The 21,127-nt window shown below is 46.7% G+C and overlaps 2 protein-coding genes and 1 non-coding gene across 9 annotated transcripts in view; 2 read left to right on the plus strand and 1 right to left on the minus strand.

The window, feature by feature from the left end:
• Positions 1-5,883: 5,883 nt before the first annotated feature.
• Positions 5,884-8,972, minus strand: Zcchc3 (zinc finger, CCHC domain containing 3). Its single transcript, NM_175126.4, has one exon. The coding sequence runs from the start codon at positions 8,703-8,705 to the stop codon at positions 7,503-7,505; it is 1,203 nt and encodes a 400-aa protein (NP_780335.1). The 5' UTR covers positions 8,706-8,972; the 3' UTR covers positions 5,884-7,502.
• A 542-nt stretch (positions 8,973-9,514) lies between these two features.
• 6820408C15Rik (RIKEN cDNA 6820408C15 gene) overlaps positions 9,515-21,127 on the plus strand; it is a 28,750-nt gene continuing 17,137 nt past the window's right edge. For 4 of the 7 annotated variants that reach the window (NR_110367.1, NR_110368.1, NM_001289738.1 and 1 more), the window contains exon 1: positions 9,515-9,650. The gene's annotated coding sequence lies outside the window, so the exon portion shown is untranslated. Of the gene's footprint in view, positions 9,651-13,900; positions 16,479-21,127 lie in introns of those variants that run through there. The other 3 variants (XM_011239479.3, XM_011239480.3, XM_006499316.4) reach the window with 2 other exon arrangements.
• Positions 11,190-11,252, plus strand: Gm27343. Its single transcript, XR_003954177.1, has one exon. It is a non-coding gene; the product is annotated as a U7 small nuclear RNA (small nuclear RNA).

Here is a 21,127-nt window from a genome sequence, read left to right on the forward strand (position 1 = left end):
TGTAACTGGCAGAGGGGCTTTCTCCGGTTCCTTCTATTTTGAATTCCTTTTTTAAAAATTACAGTCCCATTCCAGAGAAACCATTAGGCTGTCAGGGACACTGTTCATTGGTGGCGTGCCTGGGCAGAAGGCCGAGCACTCAGTCGTGGGAGCCTGCCGATTGGTGAGTGGCGCTATGGAACTTGTTGCCCATTGGCTGAGTCGCTGGAGCGTGGGGCCCGGCGCCGCCGTTCCCTTGGCAACCAAGGCCTGGAAGGGTAACTCAGGCGGGTGCCGCCCCCAGGTCCGGGCGCTGGGGGCAGGGCGCCCTGCAAGAGAGTATCGCTCCTCCTCCCCTAGGGACAAGAACTGCCACCTAGAGTGGAGGGTTGGGTGGATGTGTGTGTACGAACTATCCTCAAAGAAAGAAAACTGACCTGTAATTCAACCCTCTCCAGGCCTCCTCGGTTGGCATCATTTTGAATCCAGAGCCTGCCAGAAGAGGATCCTGAAGATGAAGGCAGCAAGATCTGGTGGGAAGCCGGCACTTGCCCTGTGGACTCCTAGCGCCAGGGTTATGACAGCCTTGGATATATACACACATTCAATGGTGTAGTGGGAGGAATGGATGTGTGAGTGTGGAAGTTTAATAGCCACTGTTGTGTGGCTCCTGTTTTATTTCTCAGGCTCAGAACTATCCCAGAACCTGGGAGGTTGTGGGAAGTGCTACTCACCTAGGCACTCCACATCTCTTAGACACCCATCGACGCTGAGGCAGCATTCCTGCTGTAAACCGAAAGACAGAACTTATTTTAGCTCACAGTTTTGGTTCATCGTAGTGGGCAGGGCAGCATAGACAAAGCAGACTGCCCAGCTGTGGCCAGAGGCAGAGAGACTGCCTATGACGGTTTTTTTTTTTTTTCTGAGACAGCCTCACACTTAGTCCAGGCTAGGTCAAACTTTTGGCAGTCCTCCTGCGTCAGCCTTCAAACTGTTGGGATTACAAACACATTGAGATTATAGTTTCCTATATCCAGGTTCCTAATCTCTCTTGACTGTGGATGTGCATGTACAGTCGCATGGAGGCTGTAGTATAACACTGGGTTTTGATCCTAGATCTGAGGTTTAATTTTGAGGCAGTGTCACTCACTGCCCTACTGCTTACAGTTTACCAGATTGGTTAAGTATTTATCCCTGGCTGGCTCTGCGCCTCGGGCATCTGCCTGTCTCCCCCTCCCCATTGCTGGGCACCATACTTGGCTATTTTATATTTTACACGGGCCCTGCTTATTGGATGTAGGTTGTCATGCTTATATGGCAAGCACTTTTTTTTCCCATTTTTTATTAGGTATTTAGCTCATTTACATTTCCAATGCTATACCAAAAGTCCCCCATATCCACCCACCCCCACTCCCCTGCCCACCCACTCCCCCTTTTTGGCCCTGGTGTTCCCCTGTACTGGGGCATATAAAGTTTGCAAGTCCAATGGGCCTCTCTTTCCAGTGATGGCCGACTAGGCCATCTTTTGATATATATGCAGCTAGAGTCAAGAGCTCCGGGGTACTGGTTAGTTCATAATGTTGTTCCACCTATAGGGTTGCAGATCCCTTTAGCTCCTTGGCTACTTTCTCTAGCTCCTCCATTGGGAGCCCTATGATCCATCCATTAGCTGACTGTGAGCATCCACTTCTGTGTTTGCTAGGCCCCGGCATAGTCTCACAAGAGACAGCTACATCTGGGTCCTTTCAATAAAATCTTGCTAGTGTATGCAATGGTGTCAGCGTTTGGATGCTGATTATGGGGTGGATCCCTGGATATGGCAGTCTCTACATGGTCCATCCTTTCATCTCAGCTCCAAACTTTGTCTCTGTAACTCCTTCCATGGGTGTTTTGTTCCCAAATCTAAGGAGGGGCATAGTGTCCACACTTCAGTCTTCATTCTTCTTGAGTTTCATGTGTTTAGCAAATTATATCTTATATCTTGGGTATCCTAGGTTTGGGGCTAATATCCACTTATCAGTGAGTACATATTGTGTGAGTTTCTTTGTGAATGTGTTACCTCACTCAGGATGATGCCCTCCAGGTCCATCCATTTGGCTAGGAATTTCATAAATTCATTCTTTTTAATAGCTGAGTAGTACTCCATTGTGTAGATGTACCACATTTTCTGTATCCATTCCTCTGTTGAGGGGCATCTAGGTTCTTTCCAGCTTCTGGCTATTATAAATAAGGCTGCTATGAACATAGTGGAGCATGTGTCCTTCTTGCCAGTTGGGGCATCTTCTGGATATATGCCCAGGAGAGGTATTGCTGGATTCTCTGGTAGTACTATGTCCAATTTTCTGAGGAGGCAAGCACTTTTTAACCTTGCTGCTCTTTCTTCACCCCCTCCTTCCAGATTCAAGGCACTGTTTCCCACCAGGTAGACTGTGTGCAGCTTCTAATTGGGATCTTTCTTTCTTTCCTTTTCCTTCTTTTCTTCTCTTTACTGGATACCTTAGAAACTCATCGCTGGGCTTGGAGTTGTAGCTCAGAGGTTGTCTTAGTCAGGGTTTCTATTCCTGCACAAACATCATGACCAAGAAGCAAGTTGGGGAGGAAAGGGTTTATTCGGCTTAGACTTCCATATGGCTGTTCATCACCAAGGAAGTCAGGACTGGAACTCAAGCAGGTCAGGAAGCAGGAGCTGATGCAGAGGACACGGAGGGATGTTCTTTACTGACTTGCTTCCCCTGGCTTGCTCAGCCTGCTCTCTTATAGAACCCAAGACTACCAGCCCAGAGATGGCACCACCCACAAGTGGACCTCCCCCCTTGATCACTAATGAGAAAATGCCTTACAGCTGGATCTCATGGAGGCATTTCCCCAACTGAAGCTCCTTTCTCTGTGATAACTCCAGCTGTGTCAAGTTGACACAAACCCAGCCAGTACAGAGGTGGAGGGCCTGCTTTATCTCTATGTTCAATCCTCAGGCCTCTAAATAAAAATATCCCAAACAAGAAGGTACCCTATGGGGGCTGGAGAGATGGCTCAGTGGTTAAGAGCACTTGACTGCTCTTCCAGAGGTCCTGAGTTCAATTCCCAGTAACCTCATGGTGGCTCACAACGATCTGTAATGGGGTCCGATGCCCTCTTCTGATGTGTCTGAATATAGCTATAGTGTACTCATATACATAAAATAAATAAATCTTTTTTTAAAATCTTAAAAAAAAGATAGTACCATATATTACATTATTTCCCTGCTTAAAAATTCTCCTGTGACTGATGCATCATTTTTAGACCTAGATTTGTTCATTCCCCCGCTCCTCCTCCTGCCTCTCTCGCTGGCTTTGCTTTGTATGTAGCTCAGGCCCGCTTGAAACTTGCCATCCTCTCACTTTAGCCTAGGGGGGTTGGAGGGCAAGGGTGGGGCTGCTGGAATGACAGGCATGAGCCACCTTGATATTGGCTCTGTTGCCCAGGCTGGGCTTGATCTCATTAAGTATAAAAATTTTGAGCTTGCCTTCCGGACAGAGACCTCGCAGTCTCAATGACTCGCCAGAGCATCTCATGAGACCTGTTGGAGCACTGTGACAGCACAGTGTGGCCAGGACTGCTCGGTTATGTTCACCTGTATTTGAACTTGTTAGGACCCCAAAGATGGATCTGACCTACAGAGGTCCTCTTCCCAGAGTGGCCACATTGAATAAATCTCTTTTCTCTGCTTTTCACTGTTGTTTGTTAAACTGCCCTACGATGGATTTTTTTGGCTGACCCTGGCTTGTTCTGGGCTCCAGGGCTCAGGCTCTGACCCTCACACGTGACAAAGATGGGAGTCACACTTCTGACATCTTACCGGTGGTATTGGCAGTGGGTGCTTCATCCCAGCCGCCTGTCCTTCCTTGAGCATTAGCTTCAGCAGTGTGACCTCAGACTTCCAGGGGTGGCTGCCTGTCTCTTGAGAACTGGTAGCGGTCCTGGCAGCTCAGCTCTGTGGTGATCTAGAAGGCACTGTCAACCACCCAGCTCAGGGTCCATCCATTTTTAATACCTAAAGCGGCATGAACACACACCTGAGCCAGTGCACAGGGTTTCACAGAAGTTTCTAGAACACCTTCCACTCTTTATTTTAATTGCTCTCTGATTTGCCTAGGTCAGCCGCACTTTTGCTTTCTCACAGTGCACCACCTTCCCTTCTTGTCCTTTCCAAGTCAGGTAAGGGTTTTGCTTTGTTTTGATGACAGTGTCTCACATGTTGTCTGGCTGTCCTGGAACTCACTATGTGTAGACCAGGATGGCCTCTGTTTCCCCAAGTGCTGGGATTAAAGATATGGGCCCCTACCACAGCCTACTTCAGGTATTTTCTGTGGGAAGCTTTCTCTGACCAGAGTCTGAACCAGCTTTCCTTGATCTAGAGACTTCACCCTTGCATGTATGTGTGACTAGATTACTGCTGAGTTCCAAATGCTTTCAAAAAGCCCTTGCTTTACAAATGTTGAAGTGGACAGGACAGAGGTCTGACCGGAAGCCCTGAAACAAAAAGCATTGTCCTTAGATATGGCCTTCTAGCCCCATCATCTCCTAGCCTTGTCTCTAGCCACACATGCAACCCTCAGCTGGCCTGAATCCATTCTGTACCTCGGGTATATTGTGGTAGGCGGGCACTATATCTCCAACTGTGTGCTCTCTGCTCCTAAGATGTCTGCTTCCCAAGCCCTTGTCTTCCTTGTATGGTGGGTCTCAGTCAAGACCTTGCCTCTTCCAGGAAAGACACTTGCTTTAGCTAGTTCTGGGGAGGTGGGTTTGTTTTGATTGCCACATGAAGTATCTTAAGTTACTGGATGAGACTGTTCGAGCTGCCTGCTGGCTTGGTTACCTGTGCCCATCTCCACCGTAGCCCTATCTAGCAGATGGCGGCTCTACAGAGTGCCACGCTGGGCCTGTTTGCTGCAGGGACAGCCTCTGGAAAGCTGAACAAATAAATTCACTGGTCAGGCAGCCTCCCAGAGGAATTGCAGCTCGGGGGCTGCGCTCTGACCGGGAGAGGAAGCTGGGGGGGAGGTTTGGTGTGTTCCAGCCTGAGCCTGGACCGCCCGCTGGAGGCCCTGGCGTGCATTCCGAGGGGGATGGGCAGAGAAGCTGTTTCTTTCTCGGGGTTCCAGGGGTGGGGGAGGGGCGTCGAGAGCGAAGACTCCTTCAAACATCAGCTCCTAGGCACACAGCCTGCTGGGAGGAAAGGGGTGGGGAGCGTGCTGAAAGCCCGCTTTCTCTGGGAGGCCACTAGCCGTGTCAGAGGGAAGAATACGGGGAAGAGGAAGAAGGGGAGGGAGTTACTTTAGAGGGGTGAATCTGATGGCTTTCCATCCGAGGAAAAAGCGTTGAGCTGGTTAAGAAAGCACGTTCCCAAGGATTTCCCAGGCCCCTGCTTTTGGTCAGTTCTGCAAAACCACCCTCGTCAAGTCTTGAGACTCCTACGCTGGAAACCTTATCCTTCTAGCATCAGATCTTCAGAACACCTAAATGGTGGAAGTCCTCCAAGCCTTTAGCAGCAGCAGGGAACCAGATATGGGTCCAGAGACCTAGCATCTATTTTGCCTACACGCCAACCTCACCCTCACGTATTTCCAGTTGTGTTCTGCACACATCTGTCCCCAATAATCTCAGCGCACCCGGGAGGTCTAGGCTGGACAGAGTTCCAGGCCAGCCAGGACTACACAGAAACCTTGACTCAAATAAACAAAACCCCAACCCTCCCCCTGCCCCCAAACCTGAAAAGCACATAAACTAGTGAGCTGAGCACTGCGCTGGGTTTAGCTAACTGCAGAAGGCCTGCAGGTTAGAGAAATAGCAAGTAGGGAAGGGTTTTGAACTCGGGGTCCGCAACTTCATCTAACACTTCAGAGAAAAAAAAAAATACACAGTAATACGAAAGATAAATATTTATTCAGAACAAATCTTAACAATTGATTTTACATTCTAAGCCACGAGGAAATAGCAAAACAGCAAAGAGAAGACAACAGCTGAAGAAAAGCAGTTTATCGAATTTCAAGCTAACTTGGTGACATGTCATTGACCCAGGCCCTGGCCTGGCCTGGCCTGTTTCCCCAAGAACGCTTTCTGGTTTACCACTCACTCGTGATTCTGGGTTAGAACCACCTTTCTCCTGAGGGTCAGAGGTTAAACGTTGTGGGTGAGCTTCTCTAGGGTTCCTAGTGGCTGAGGCAGAGGTGCAAATGTAAACGTCTGCTAAGTTTCTTTACTGAGGGGAACCGTTTCTCACTGGTGACAGTGATAGTGGAAAGGGATGGCCCTGGAACATTCAAGATGTGGTACTCCGAGGGCTGATGCAAGCAGCCTGGAGTGCTCCTGGCCCCTTCCTTCCCTAGCTCCCAAGCAGCAGGGCGAGCTTTCTGGGCTCTTTCGGGATGATTTCTCCACACTGCTGGGGTCCGCACGGTGGAGAGCGGACTTTGGGCCCAGCAGTGTCGAGGAGATTGTTGTGAAGTGTGAGAGGTAGTGGGATGAGCACCGGGCTTGGGGTCAGGGGACTCTACTGTGGGCTATCTGAGGCACCGCGCTGTGTACTTTGTCCCTGTAATTTAACTTCTCTGGGTTCACTTTATCTGCTGGAAAACCAAAAGGTTAGTTTAAAACACCGTCCGGGGAGGCAAAGGCAAGAGTCGGGAGGGAGAGTTACTGCACGTTTGCAGCTAGCCTGTTCTCTGAATGCAGCCGGTCCAAGCCGGCCTACGGGAGACACACTGAGACCCTGTCTCAAAACACAAAACCAAAAGCAACCCGCCTCCCAAACTCAACAAAAACCACCTCTTGGGTCTTTTCCAGCAGGGAAGCCTAGGCTCTGTGATCTTGTAGAAACTCGGCTTCTTAGCCACCACATGGAGCTGTCACAATGGAGGGACATTTTTTTTTTTTTTTTTTTTTGCCACGAGAGGCCCTTGGCCACCATTCAGAGCTTATTCAGAATACACACTTCTAGCAACACTGTTTTCACAAAGTCTGATACCACAGAGAAGCAGCAAATAAAAAGGGCCCAGCAGAGAGTTGCAAAAGGTAGACACTTTTGACAGAAGCCAGTCGATACCGTTTTGATTCAATGAAAGACTTGATAAGAGTGTCTATCCCGCGTTGGGCCCAGTACCCTGGGCTGGAGGCATAATGACCAAGGCGGCCCAAAGGGCTAAAACCTTTTAAGGATTAAATGTATGAGGAGGGAGGTAGTAAAATAAAAAGTAGAGTGGGGAGGGGAGTAGACGAAAGTACCAAAAACAAATACAAACCGGGAGAAAAAAAATATATCTGTATGCAATGGTTCTGAATAGTTCTTACGGGCAAAAATTCACCATTTCAAACATGCCAAAAAGGAGCACACGCGGTTTAAAAAAGGCATAGAGAGAACGTCTCTGGTAGGTTTTAGAAATATCTCCATTCAAAACGATTAAAAAAAAAAAGGTTAAAAAAAAAGTTTTGGCACTTAAGGGAGGGGTAAGCTGGCAGTGTATTCACCCTGGCAGGCAGTCGCGCCTTCAGTGCCCCGCCACGCTGGTGAGCTGAGCTGTCACGGAATTGTGAACTGCTTTGGGACACTGGGCAAAGGCGTGTCCTCTTTTGCCACAGAGGTTGCACACGATGACCTTCCGGCAGTAAGGGCTCAGGTGCCCCTCTTCCCCGCACCTGAAACACCTGTCCTGCGTGCAGGTGCCGCTCATGTGGGTCCGGGAACCACACTTAAAGCACGTCTTGGGCTGCCCCTTGTACCAGCTGTAGCCCCTCTCCGCTCCCAAGAAGAAGGCCCCGGGCAGGTGCCTCACTCCGCCCTCCCCCTGGCGCAGCTCGATCTCGCACTTGTACTCCCCGGTCCAGATCCCGAACCTGTCGGTCACTTTCACGGGCACGGCCAGCACGTCGCAGTGGCGCTTGAGCCAGGTCACGATGTCCTCCACGTCCACGGTCTCGTTCCGGAAGAGGATGAAGAGGGTCTTCAGGCTGGACCTGCTCCGCCCCAAAACCACAAAGTTCTCCCAGCAGTCCTCCAGCTCTCGCTTCTCCTCGTAGACGCGGAGAAACAGGGCTAGCTTTTCGGCGGATCGGAAACTCACGTCGAACTCGCGGCTGCCGGGGATCTGAATGACCGCGTAGATGTCGTCAGGGTCCATGCCGATGGAGCGCAGGATGAGCGCGCCCACCACGAAGTCCCGGGTCGGACAGGCACTTTCGTCTCCCTGGAAACAGATGCGCACGAGGAAGCGGCCCTTACCCGGGCCGGCAGCCGGTGGCTCGTCCTGGAGCGGTCGCTCGGTGGCATCTTCGGTCGTGCCGGGCCTGGCGGGGGTCGCCATGGCCGCCGTCACCTCGGCCTTCTTCCTTCGACTCGGGTCTCCCGCGCCGCTCGCGCTCTTTTTCCTGTAAGCGTCTGACGCCTCACCCGTAGGGTCTCTGCGGCGGCCCTTTGGGTCCCCGCGAGCGGCGGGTGGGAAGTCGCCGGGGTTCGGGGTGGCCAGGCCCCCGGGGCTGCCGAGCCCGCCACTTGCACCGCTGCCAGTTTCGTCGCGCCGCCGCGGCTCGCGGAAGTCGCCCTTCTTCTCCGCCAGGTTCTTGACCACCTGGGCCCAGCCCATCTTCTCGCGGACGCCCTCGGGTTCCTCGACGCGGGCCACGGGTCGCGCGGGGAGCGGGAGCTGAGGCCGGCCCCGCTGTGACTCCTCCTCCGCTCCGCCGCCGGTGGCCATGTTACCTCTTTCCCAGCATCCTCCACTCGTTCCCGCGGTCCGAGGTGCCCATGGCGCGCTCCCGCTCGGGATGAGGGATGAGGGCCGCGGGCTGCGTGGGCGACTCCCCGCCCCCGCTCTGAAACCCGACGCTTCTGGCTTCCGCCCTCTTGGAAGTCTTGCGTGCGGGAATTCGTGCCGGCCGGAGACGGCTCGTCTTGACCCCGGCTCGCCTCCCCTCTGCGGACGAGCGCCCGCCCTACCGCTCTCGAGGGTTTGGCATTTCTCAAGCAGGCTTCAACTGCATTCCAGGAGCAGTGCTTCCTGCGCGCACTGTGAGGGCTTCGCTACAATCTCGCTCCTCTTTTGAGTGGCTTCTGTGAAATAGCAAAAGAAATGGCGGCCCCCAGATCTCATCACATTTTTTCCCCACCAATTTTGATAACCTAATCAACACTTTCCAATGTACATGATAGGCATTTTCTCCCTCTTAGTGGCACACATAATAAACCAGATTAGACCCGATTAAAAGTAGGTAAAGGCAGGTTTATTAGGAGGCAGTTCTCATGTGAGTCACCGATCTCACAGGTGGAGGTCAGCGAAGTTACACATCTGGGCTAAAGCAAGGGGGTTTTATAGAGTTTAGGGGAGGAATGGTATCCATACATGGTCAAAAACTAAGTCCCTGGGCAGGCACTTTTGGGTGGGTTGCTGGGAGATGAATGATAGCTGGGGAGAAGAGTGATATGTTAGCAGGAGTTTTCTTCAAGGGAGGAGGGGTTGGGAGAAGGAGGGCAGACTGAGTTTTCCTGCTTGCTCAGGAAATGAGGGGTTCCAGCCTAACATCCCAACCTCTTTGAGTATAGGGGCAACGATTCAGATCTGGCTACTTCCTGCTGAAAAGGGACAGCCTGGGGTGGGAGAGTCCGGAGTCGGCGGAGTCGGCGGGGTCCTGCTCATTGGGAGGTAGGAGTGTGGGAGCATTTGGTTGACTGTTACTTGGGAAATCCTATGAATCTCTTCCTGGAGGAAGAGGAAAAAGCATGGTGCTAACAGAAAAAACAAAATTAGTATCATTTGCCCTATGAACAGGGCTAGAAGCCATGTGAAGAGTGAAGACTAGCTTCAGAAGGGACAGTATGACAGGGTTTCCACTCCTGGAGTGGAGCCAGTGGGGTGTGGGCCTTCACAAGTGTTGACAGTTGCTGCAGGTGTGAGGCTTCTTTGTATAATAATAATTACATGTTTTCATGTTCCCCTTTAGGGGAACGCTCTCCCTGCTAAAGTTAATGACTCTATGATAGTTAGAAACAGTATGCGTCCAAGAGGGGAGACTATGTTCTGTGTTCCTCAACAAAAATGGTAAATGCTGAGACCTTCAGGACCGCCCTTGAAGCTGTGGAAAAGAACTCTGAGAACATGAGTTCAAGAATACATAAACAGGATTTTTCAACTATGCAAAATAAAAGGATGCAATATGAATTGTACGAGGGGCTTCATGGACCCGAAAGAACAGGGCCAACTGCCCTAATGAGTCAGTAATGGGAAATGAATGGGAATGGGTAGAGGTAGCAGGGAGTAAGAGTGGTGATCTCAGGGCAGGATCCCACCCAGCTAAGCTTATTGTTTGTGTTTAGAGAGGCAGGTTGATCTCTGAGCTCAAGGTCTGTTTACAGAGCAAGTTCCAGGACAGCCAAACTTAGGCATTGAAGGAACTGGAAAACAAAAAGCTAACTTTCTCACCTAAAATAGCTTCTGTGGGGCTGGAGAGATGTTTCAGTGATTGGGTACTGACTGCTCTTCCAGAGGTCCTGAGTTCAATTCCCACCAACCACGTGGTGGTTCTGAGCCATTTGTAATGGGATTTTATGCCTTCTTCTGGTGTGTCTGAAGACAGTGGCAATGCACTCACACATATAAATAATCTTTTTTTTTTTTTAGAAGATTTATTATTTGAATTTTGTGAGTATACTGTCTCTGTCTTCAGACACACCAGAAGAGGGCTCTGATCCCATTACAGATGGTTGTGAGCCACCATGTGGTTGCTGGGATTTGAACTCAGGACCTCTGGAAGAGCAGTCAGTGCTCTTAACCACTGAGCCATCTCTCCAGCCCCATAAGTAAATCTTAAAATATATATATATATATATATATATATATATATATATATATATATATATATATATATATAGATATAGCCTCTATGTCTAGATTTGTCAACCACAAGTACTATACCCAGTGAATTGCACAGGACTAGCTATGTTAAAAAAAAAAAGTTGTCTGGTTCATTTGTCTTGAATGTATTCTATATTCCTAAGAGGCATAAAATGCTGATTTGTGGGATAATGAAAAGGGAACCTGTGGTAAATGATTGAATCAATATGCAAGTAAAATACTGGGCTTTGGTCTGCAAGGGAAAGCTACTGAGAGAGCTGTTACAGTTCTCTGGCAATTTTTTCTAACAGGTTTTCTGTCTTCTGCCAGGAAACCCAAAGCTATCTGAAGAGCTATTGCAGCTCTTTTAGAATTGTTTCTAGCAGGTTTTCTGACTTTGGTTAGAAAATGCAAGAGCTGTCTTAAACAGAGAGCTATCACAAGCCGACTACCGAGCTACCAGCTTGCACCCATCACTGACGTGGAGTCCTTCCTTCTGCTCCTCCCAAATACCCCTTCCTCTGGACCCCCCTATGCAAGCTGAGTCTGGTCCTTGGCAGAAGACTGTTAGAAAGAATGGAATGTGTTAGAAAGAATGGAGGTGTGTCCTGGTTGTATTGGCACAGTTCTTTAGACCATTTATGGAGTGACTAGATCTGGGTCTTTACCAGGTCAGACTCATTGATGTAATTAATAGTAGCATCCTTTTCCCCAGGAACGTGCAGGTGTCACCCTTATTAGTCATGAGGCTGTTAAGGGCCCTCTAGTTTTATAGGGCCATTGAAATTAAAAGAATCTTATTCAGTTAGCACTATTGTTGTAATTTGTACTGAAACCCATAGTAGACTTATACTCGGGAAACAATTAAAATCTGATTAGTATTAAAGCTCTGAACTTTGTGTGTGTGTGTGTTTTGTTTGTTTGTTTGTTTGTTTTTTGTTTTGTTTTGTTTTTCGAGACAGGATTTCTCTGTGTATCTCTGGCTGTCCTGGAACTCACCCAGCAGACCAGGCTGGCCTCGAACTCAGAAATCCGTCTGCCCCTGCCTCCTGAGTGCTGGGATTAAAGGCATGCACCACCATGCCCAGCTAACTTTGAAGTTTTAATACAATAGTTACACAGCAAGGGGGAGAATCTGAAACATTTTTAAAATATTTTTTTTCATTTAAGCTTTTACATCTTTTAACCTTTATAATTTGTATTTATCAACCTTAAAACATCTTTTTAGACTCTGTCATGGTTTGAATATGCTTGGCCCAGGGACTGGCACTATTTGGAGCTGTGGCCCTACTCGAGTAGGTGTGTCACTGTGGGCGTGGACTTAAGACCCTCATCCTAGCTGGCTGGAAGTCAGTATTCTGCTAGCAGCCTTCAGATGAAGATGTAGGACCTCCGTTCCTCTTGCACCACTCCTGTCTAGAGGATCCTATGTTCCTGCCTTGGTGATAATGGACTGAACCTCTGAACCTGTAAGCCAGCCCCAATTAAGTGTTGCTTTGGTTGTGGTGTCTGTTCACAGTAGTAAAACCCTAAGACTCTAAAACAGCTTTTGTTTAGATACTTAGAATTTAAGCTTTATATCCTCAGAGCCCATATAAATTTCATCTCTTTTAATCCAGCTATTATGAGACATAGATGGCTGATCATTGAGAGCAGTTATTGCAAAGTATGTTCTTTTAGATAAAGGAATATCAAGAAGTCCTATAGAATGTTTTTGAATCTAATAGTAAGGAAAATTGTGTGTAAACCTAGTAGTAGCAGCTCTAGGAGGGAGAGGCGTGAGGCCTGATTTTTACACATGAAGACTGAGAAGGCAACGGAAGTCTTGGTTTTTGTTGTTAAACTGATCCTCAAACCCGTCAGAACCCCTAGAAGGATAAATTTCATCTGAGTAAGCAGGAGGTGCAGAGCAAGTAGCTTCCAAGTCTATTAAAAATGGCACCGACTTGCCAGCTACCTGGAAAGTCATTCCTCTGGTCGGTGGGGCATCCCTGGTTGCCATCGGGCCCAGAAGATCTTCCAGACTTTTCTGTGAAGCAGGACTATGAAGGACTGTCTTACCTTATTAGGGAACGAACGCCAGTCAGTCAACTTCCCAGTGTCTTGCCCATCCACAGTTTGGACAGTGTGCTGTCAGCATTTGAGGCAAAGGGCAGTTTTATAGCCCAGACTCCAGCTTTGCCACATTTAAGGAAGCTTTAGTGAAGGTTCTTCTGTGTCCATCTTCTTTGGAGGAAATCAGAAGTGCTGTCAGGAGCCAGTGTGTCTCTATTACAAAAAGCTTTTTTATTAGACATTATCAATGTCCTAGTCTGTAAATCTTTGACGTGTTTGAGGACCATTCATTTATCTACAGTATATATAACAATGTTACTTGGTTTTTGGCTATTTAGTTTTTAACTTTGAAAACATATATATGAGACTAAATAAAGCTTGTTTTGGTAAATAATCATGACTATAAGTATAATTAGGAACATATTAAAGAATATAATTATGAGGTAATCATTAATTGTAAGTTTTAATTATGTTTAACAGTTTATGATAAGTGTTTATATGATATATTTAAGCTGAAGGTAGTGTTAGGACAGGAAAGGGTTAATAGGTTGGGAAAATGACAATGTTTTTGGCTTTTAGGCTAAGGGAACCTTGGCTGAGGGAACTGTTATTACAGGTCATAAATTGTATTGAAGCTTATTTGGTTATCACCAATGTAGAATTTAGCTCTAGGAAAGGAGGGGAACGAATCATTGGGCTTTTTTGGAGCCATATCAGTGAGGACGAGGTGGGATTATTGGCATGGTACAGTTGGAACAAGGTTTGGGACCCATGGGGGCTGGAGAGATGGCCTAGCAGTTAAGAGCACTGACTGCTCTTTCAGAGGTCCTGAGCTCAATTCCCAGCAACCACGTGGTGGCTCACAACCATCTGTAATGGGATCCGACGCCCTCTTCTGGTGTGTCTGAAGAAAGTGACAGTGTACTGAGTACTCACATACATTCAATAAATAAAACTTAAAAAAAAAAAAGTTTGGGGAACCATGGCAGCAATGGGGGGTTGGGGTGGGAAGGGTGAGGGGTCTTGTGGGAGAGAGGGTTTGCAGTGGGATGGTTTAGAGGGACAAGAGTGACAGTTGTCAAGGAGTGGTGGAGAGGCTGATGTGCTCAGTACATGGTTATTGAGGCCTCCCTGCCAGGTCAGGCTGGACTGTGCAGAGTAGGCTGGGTTGACATGGCAGTGAGCATGGCCTTGCCTGGTGGGTGAAGAGAAAAGGGAGGTTACCAGGAGGGAGGTGGGGTGCTGGAGCTTTACAGGAGCTCAGGCAAGCTGAAAGGAAGAGAGAGAGAGAGAGAGAGAGAGAGAGAGAGAGTGTGTGTGTGTGTGTGTGTGTGTGTGTGTGTGTGTTGTGGGGGAGGGACGTTGCAAGAGCCAGGGCCATGTGGAAAACATAGTGGGCTGAAGAATCAGACTCTGTAATTTAGAATCAATTTCACAAACAAGACCCATATGTACCTTACTTAAGAGGACTAAATTAGCAGCCTGGTTTGGAGGAACCATTGTAGCTTGTGCTGATTCAGTGGAGCCTTGAGGTTTGAGCTGCTGCTACTGATTCATGTGTGCTGTTCATCCAGTGGGCTGCACTGCTGCTACTGATTCATGTGTGGTGGTCATCCAGTGGGCTGCACTGCTGCTGCTGATTCATGTGTGGTGTTCATCCAGTGGGCTGCACTGCTGCTGCTGATTCATGTGTGGTGTTCATCCAGTGGGCTGCACTGCTGCTGCTGATTCATGTGTGGTGTTCATCCAGTGGGCTGCACTGCTGCTGCTGATTCATGTGTGGTGTTCATCCAGTGGGCTGCACTGCTGCTGCTGATTCATGTTTGGTGGTTTGTTAGTGGACTGAGCTACTGATAAACGGACAAAGACGATTGGAACCACCCCAAAGAACTATTTTTAAACAGTTCCACATGCTCCTTTTTCCCTATTAACATTTCTTTTGTACTACCTCTGGTTGGTGTGGGAGGTTAGAAGGGAGTTTGAAGCATTAAAGAACCCATTAAAAGTAGGTTTTGAAAACAAACAAACAAACAAACAAACAAAACTAAGCCTATAGGTGATGCCCAATGTGGCTTAGGCAAAATGGATAGCTCACCTTTTAATGTAGTAGACAAAAAGGCAAATTGTGAGGGGTTAACATGTTGTTTGAGAAAGTTGGCAAAACAGCCACTGCGTCTGCGTGGCTTCCTACCTTGTCCCTGGAGGGAGATGTCTGGTTTTGTTTTGTAGTCTTCATGCATACCATTTTGAAAAAGAATGGGGTGAAAGCTGAAAACTCAGAAGGTTCACGCAATTTTCTTGTGTTAGAAAGGACTGCAGAGTTGGCTCTGCACAGAGAGTATGAGAGGCTGAAGTGCTTGGGAAGCAAAGAGAGCCAGTGTGAGAACAACAGGGTTCAGGCTTAGTGTCGGAGACCAGGAATTCACTGCATGATGGAGGGAAGGAAGCAAACTAGGCTGGATGGTAAACTACCACCCTGCCTGGCTCCACAGACTTTCTCTGTCAGGTCAGGGTTGGAGAGAGCAGGAGACGGTCCAGGGATGTACTACCTTGCCTGGGCCTAAGCTTTTCATGGCCATTATGACTCAAGATCTCCATGTCAAGATTCTGGTCAGAAGCCTGTGTCTTCCAGCTTCAAGATCTGGATCACAGGTGAGCCCTTCATTTCTGAATTGTAGTTCACTCCAGGTGTAGTCAAGTTTGACAACCAGGAATAGTCACACATTTTGTATTTTTCCTTTTTTAGCTTGCCTTTTCATTAAAATGTTCTTCATAAAGAGTGAACTTTAGTAACCACAATACAAAATCATTATTATTATTATTTCATCTTTTTTTTAACAGTCCAGTCGTTATCACCCTCCCAGTCCACCCTCTGACAGTTCCCTCATCCCATTCCTCCGACCCCATCTCCAACATACAATAAAATTTATAGCAGGCTGTTTTGAGACTTCCTTTGTCAAAGCAATTAATCTAAATCTCTTTACCTTAGCCTCAGGCAGACTCTTTGAACAATGGCAAAAAGTAGTCCTATTTTTCACCAAAATATCACAAGAAACTCTCAGTCACATACTAACACTCTTTTCCACCGAAACCTCTTGGACCAGGTCTGCCCAGTTCAGATCATCCTCAGCACCACTGTCTTCCATTAATTCCCACATAAAGGATTCTCCTGCTTCCCAGATCCACATCCTCCAAACAAAACCATAACCAGGCCTATCACAGCAATACCCCAGTTTATGGTGCCAACTTCTGTCTTAGTTAGGGTTTCCATTGTTGTGAAGAGACTCCCATGGCCAAAGCATATTCAAACTACTACATGTGTCCATGGTCCAAAACAGGATATCCAGGGATTGAATTTCCACATTTTAAAAGGGGGCACTGCTGACATACCAACATCCTTGCCCTTACAGACCTGTATGGCAAGAGCAGTGGCCAATAATAAAAGAAAAATTGCAGGCACTTGAACAACTGGTACAAGATCAGCTGGAGGCTCAACAGATATAAGAGTTTACCAGCTCATGGAATTCACCTGTGTTGTAAGACTCTATAAGAAGACCATTGTCCTGATCCCTTAAATTGGGGTGGGTAAGTTTGGCACTTGATATGTTAATGGTTGTTATCATCTAGAGTGGAAGACTGTTATTGGTCATGATCAGGGACTGATAAAAATTTAAAGTCTCCAGGCAGTGGTATCACATGCCTTTGATCCCAGCACTTGGGAGGCAGAGACAGGTAGATTTCTGAGTTCGAGGCCAGCCTGGTCTACAAAGTGAGTTCAGGACAGCCAGGGCTATACAGAGGAACCCTGTCTCGAAAAACAAAACAAAACAAAACAAAAAACAACAACAACAAAAAGTCACTGGGCAGTGGTGGCACATGCCTTTAATCCCAGCACTCGGGAGGCAGAGGCAGGCAGATTTCTGAGTTTGAGGCCAGTCTGGGCCTCACAGAGAATCCCTGTCTCAAAAAACAAAACAACAAATTTAAAGTAGTTTTGCTTAATTATTGTATATTGATAGAAATTTAAGTTTTTTTGTAATTATTATATACTGATAGAAATGTAAGGTTTTTGTTTAATTATTGAGTATTGATAGAAATTTAAGCTTGTTGTACTATTGTTTGACTATCTTGTACATAAGACATTTGTTTAAGGTGTGATGTGAAGTTCTAGTTTTGTAGTTCTTATAATTGTTTCTATTGTGTGTAGATTGTTAATGCTAGAGAAAAAGACAATTTCAACCAGAAATAGGGATATGAATTGCAAACTTCTGGTTTCTTTCGATACTCAGTGTGGTCATATGTTTTGCTGAAGCAGACACAGGTGAGAGGATGTTTTGTTGAAGCAGAAACTTGAAGGGATGAGTATGTTTAGAAAGAATATAAAAATGACCCACAGACGGTGGTACAGAGCTCAGGCATTGGTTCTTCTTGCTGTGGCTTCACTAGTCTTCCATGATGCTGTCTGGCATTGGTTCACCTTGCACTATGTTGCTGATCTTTGCTGCTTGTGACTCTGTGGAGAGAAAACAAATGCACCAAAGAACTTCTCACGATAGACCTTTGGCTGTTTGCCACTTACGTGGATGTGATGGCTCTCCATGGTTGTCAACTTGCCTATATCTGGAATGAACTACATTTCAGAAATGGAGGGCACATCTGTGGTCCAGATCTTGAGGCTGGAAGTCATAGCCTTTAATCCCAAGAGATTGAGGCAAGCAGATCTCTGAGTTCTAGGACAGCCTGGGACACATAGGCACTTGAGACTTCCTCTGTTCCTGACAACATGGAAATGTTCTGCATTCTTTGTTTTGTTTCTTGTTTCCTTTGTCTTTTCTTTTCTTTTCTTTTCTTTTCTTTTCTTTTTTTTTTAAACAGGGTTTCTCTTTATAGCCCTGGCTGTCCTGGAACTCACTCTGTAGACCAGGCTGGCCTTGAATTCAGAATCCACCTGCCTCTGCCTCTGCCTCCTGAGTGCTGGGATTAAAGGTGTGTGCCACCATGCCCGGCTGTTTTGTTTTTTCATTTTTGTGATGCTTAAAGATTGAGACCAGGGTCTGTGTATACTAGGGCACTGCTCTACCCCTACCCTCTGCAGTAGATTTTAAAATGTATTACTTTTATATATACAGAGTCCTATGGTGGTCTCAAATCTCTTATAGTTCAGGGTGATTTTGAACTCCTAACTCTCCTTCATTTGCCTCCCACGTTTTGGAACTTACAGGCATTCTTCACCATGCATAGCTATTTATTTTGATTTTTTAAAATATTTTTTAAAGATTTATTTATTATTATATGTAAGTACACTGTAGCTGTCTTCAGACACTCCAGAAAAGGGAGTCAGATCTTGTTACAGATGGTTGTGAGCCACCATGTGGTTGCTGGGATTTGAACTCTGGACCTTTGGAAGAGCAGTCGGGTGCTCTTACCCACTGAGCCATCTCACCAGCCCCCCCCCCCCCCTTTTCTTTTTTTCTTGAGGCTGGCCTGAAACTCCATTCTCCTGCCTCAGCTTTCTTTCTCTCTTAAATATTTGTTTTTATTTTATGTATACAGGTGTTTTGCTGGTGTGTAAGTATGGGCATCATGTGCATGCTTGTACTTGCAGAGGTCAGATGATGTCTCCTGGGACAGGAATTCTAGGATTACAGATTGTTGTTACTCACTATGTGGATGCTGGAAATCAAGCCCGAGTCCTCTGCAAGAGGCCTGGAGCCATCTCTAGCTTCCTGCCTCAGCTTTCTTTTCTTTCTTTTGCTTTTTATCTTAGCTCTGTTTGTTTTCAAGACAGGGTTTCTCTGTGTAGCCCTGGCTGTCCTGGAACTCACTCTGTAGATCAGGCTGGCCTCAAACTCAAAGATCTAACTGCCTCTGCTGGGATTTTTTTTTAAAAGATTTATTTATTATTATACATGAGTACACTGTAGCTGTCTTCAGATGCACCAGAAGAGGGTGTCAGACCCCATTACAGATGGTTGTGAGCCACAATGTGGTTGCTGGGATTTGAGCTCAGGACCTTCGGAAGAGCAGTTGGTGCTCTTACCGCTGAGCCATCTTGCCAGCCCTCTGCTGGGATTTAAGGGTGTGTCCCACTACAACTTGGCACCTGTCACCACAGCTGTCTAACCACTGAAATCACAGGTATGTATGACTGTGCTTGTTCTATAATGTTTTTTTCAAAAAAGTATTTACAGCTTTTCCCTAAACTATAAATAGATTTTTTCTCCTTGGCCAGTGTGTGTGCGTGCGTGTGTGTGTGTGTGTGTGTGTGTGTGTGACTTTACATATGTGATGGTCAGAGGACAACTTCTGGGAATTGATTTTCTCATTCTACCTTATGAGTCCTGGGATAGAACTCAGGTCGTCAGACTTGATGGCAAGCAACTTTACAGACTGCAGACTGCACCAGCCTCTTGTCTGGTTTATTAGATGTTAACTTCTTTGCACTGGTGAGCTCCTGTGGTACAGTAGGCCTTATGAATGGAACAGAGACACTTGGCATAGTGATTCCTTAATTTCTCTAGGAGCTCTGAGGCACACCTTGATATTTAGGACACCCAGGTTCATTTTTTCCCCCTCTCTCTAACAGTAACTTTTGTCTACCATGGTGAGTATGCCATTGAAAACACACTCTCTCTCTCTTCCCCCTGAGACTGGATCTCACGTGGTCACACAGCTCAGCTCTGTAGATAAAGATGATCTTGAACTCCTTAATCCTCCTGCCCCTCTCTGTGGAGTGCTGGGGCTACAGGCGAGTGCTGCCATGGCCTTGTTGAGACCTGCTCCTTTTAACATAACTGCAGCCATTTTATATTCAGTCTCCATTTTGCTCATGAGGCAAAATTAAGTTCAGGCTCTTAGACTCCACTTCCCAGAAGTAATTATCAAAAGCTGATACTGAAGAATGCTACTAATAAGCCAAAAAGTTATGGTTGAATCCCTCGTACTACTGTTATCTCAGTGTTCTGAAATCCCCGTTTACCACTTGTCCACCATCCCCTGTACCTCACCCAGGACCAATCAGCTTAAAGGTTAGCTGATAATACTTGTCTAGATAGACAAAAATGTTGTACCACTTCTTGTACGGCTTGCCTCGGAATTTTTGCACATGGTTTTTCATATAAAAAGCGTGCCCCGAGGACAGGTTGGTGCACAATTAGGGTTTTCCCTTCTTGTGGGCCTGGATGTCCAGTATTATGGTGTGTATTCAACAAATTGTTCTTCTTTGAGATTGGTGTATGCATGGTTTGTGTAGCAACTCCCAGACCCCAACAGTCCTGCTAGCACCTATGATCTACAGAGGGTGGGGAAAGTTAGGAGCTTTCCCCTAGTGTTCTACAGTAACATCCTTCTGTTGGCGTTTTGGAGATTTTTATATCATTTGTTCTTTTGTAGTTATTTTAAAATTGTTTTTTTGAGTTTGATTACATCTAAAATTAACTAAAATCCAAAAATGGGGGGCACACCAGTGAGGATTTTTCTTTTTCTTTCCTTTTTTTTTTTTTTTTTAGATTTATTTATTTATTATATGTAAGTACACTGTAGCTGTCTTCAGACACTCCAGAAGAGGGCGTCAGATCTCATTACAGATGGTTGTGAGCCACCATGTGGTTGCTGGGATTTGAACTCCTGACCTTCGGAAGAGCAGTCGGGTGCTCTTACCCACTGAGCCATCTCACCAGCCCTTTTTTTTTTTTCTTTCCTTTTCTTAATTTGAAGTAGCAAGATCCAGGTCTACTCTGGGTTTTGAGGAGGGAAGAAGACACACCTTTAATCTGGGCCACCCCTTCTGCCGGCAGCCCAGAGGAGGAGGGAGCCTTTGCTCATTGCTTGCTGGCCCCTTGCTAGCAATTCTGTTCCTTCTTTCACTGGCATTAATGCTGGTGGGATTCCAGCACCAGCTGAGACATCCAACATTATGGACCCAGCAACTTCTAGATTCTTGGACTTTTTGCTCACACCAGGCATTGTTGAATTAGTTGGACCATAGCCTATAATAATAGCAGGGCAGAGGATCTTTGTGAGTTCTAGGCAACCCTAACACAGTGAGTTCCAAATAAGCCAGAGTTACACAGTAAGAACCCTACTATCTCTGTCTGTCTGTTTCTGTCTCTCTCTTTCTATATATGTGTGTGTGTGTAGTTCCCCCCTCCCAAATTTATCCTTTGAGGCTTCATAGATGCACAGAATGTACCGCGATCATATATATGTACCCCCACCTCTCCCCTATCATCTCC

The sequence above is a fragment of the Mus musculus genome, chromosome 2, assembly GCF_000001635.26.
Source record: "Mus musculus strain C57BL/6J chromosome 2, GRCm38.p6 C57BL/6J".
Taxonomy (NCBI): domain Eukaryota; kingdom Metazoa; phylum Chordata; class Mammalia; order Rodentia; family Muridae; genus Mus; species Mus musculus.

Excerpts from the sequence above, each read along its gene's own strand:
- Zcchc3 (NM_175126.4), bottom strand. The coding sequence starts at position 8,705 with ATGGCCACCGGCGGCGGAGCGGAGGAGGAGTCACAGCGGGGCCGGCCT.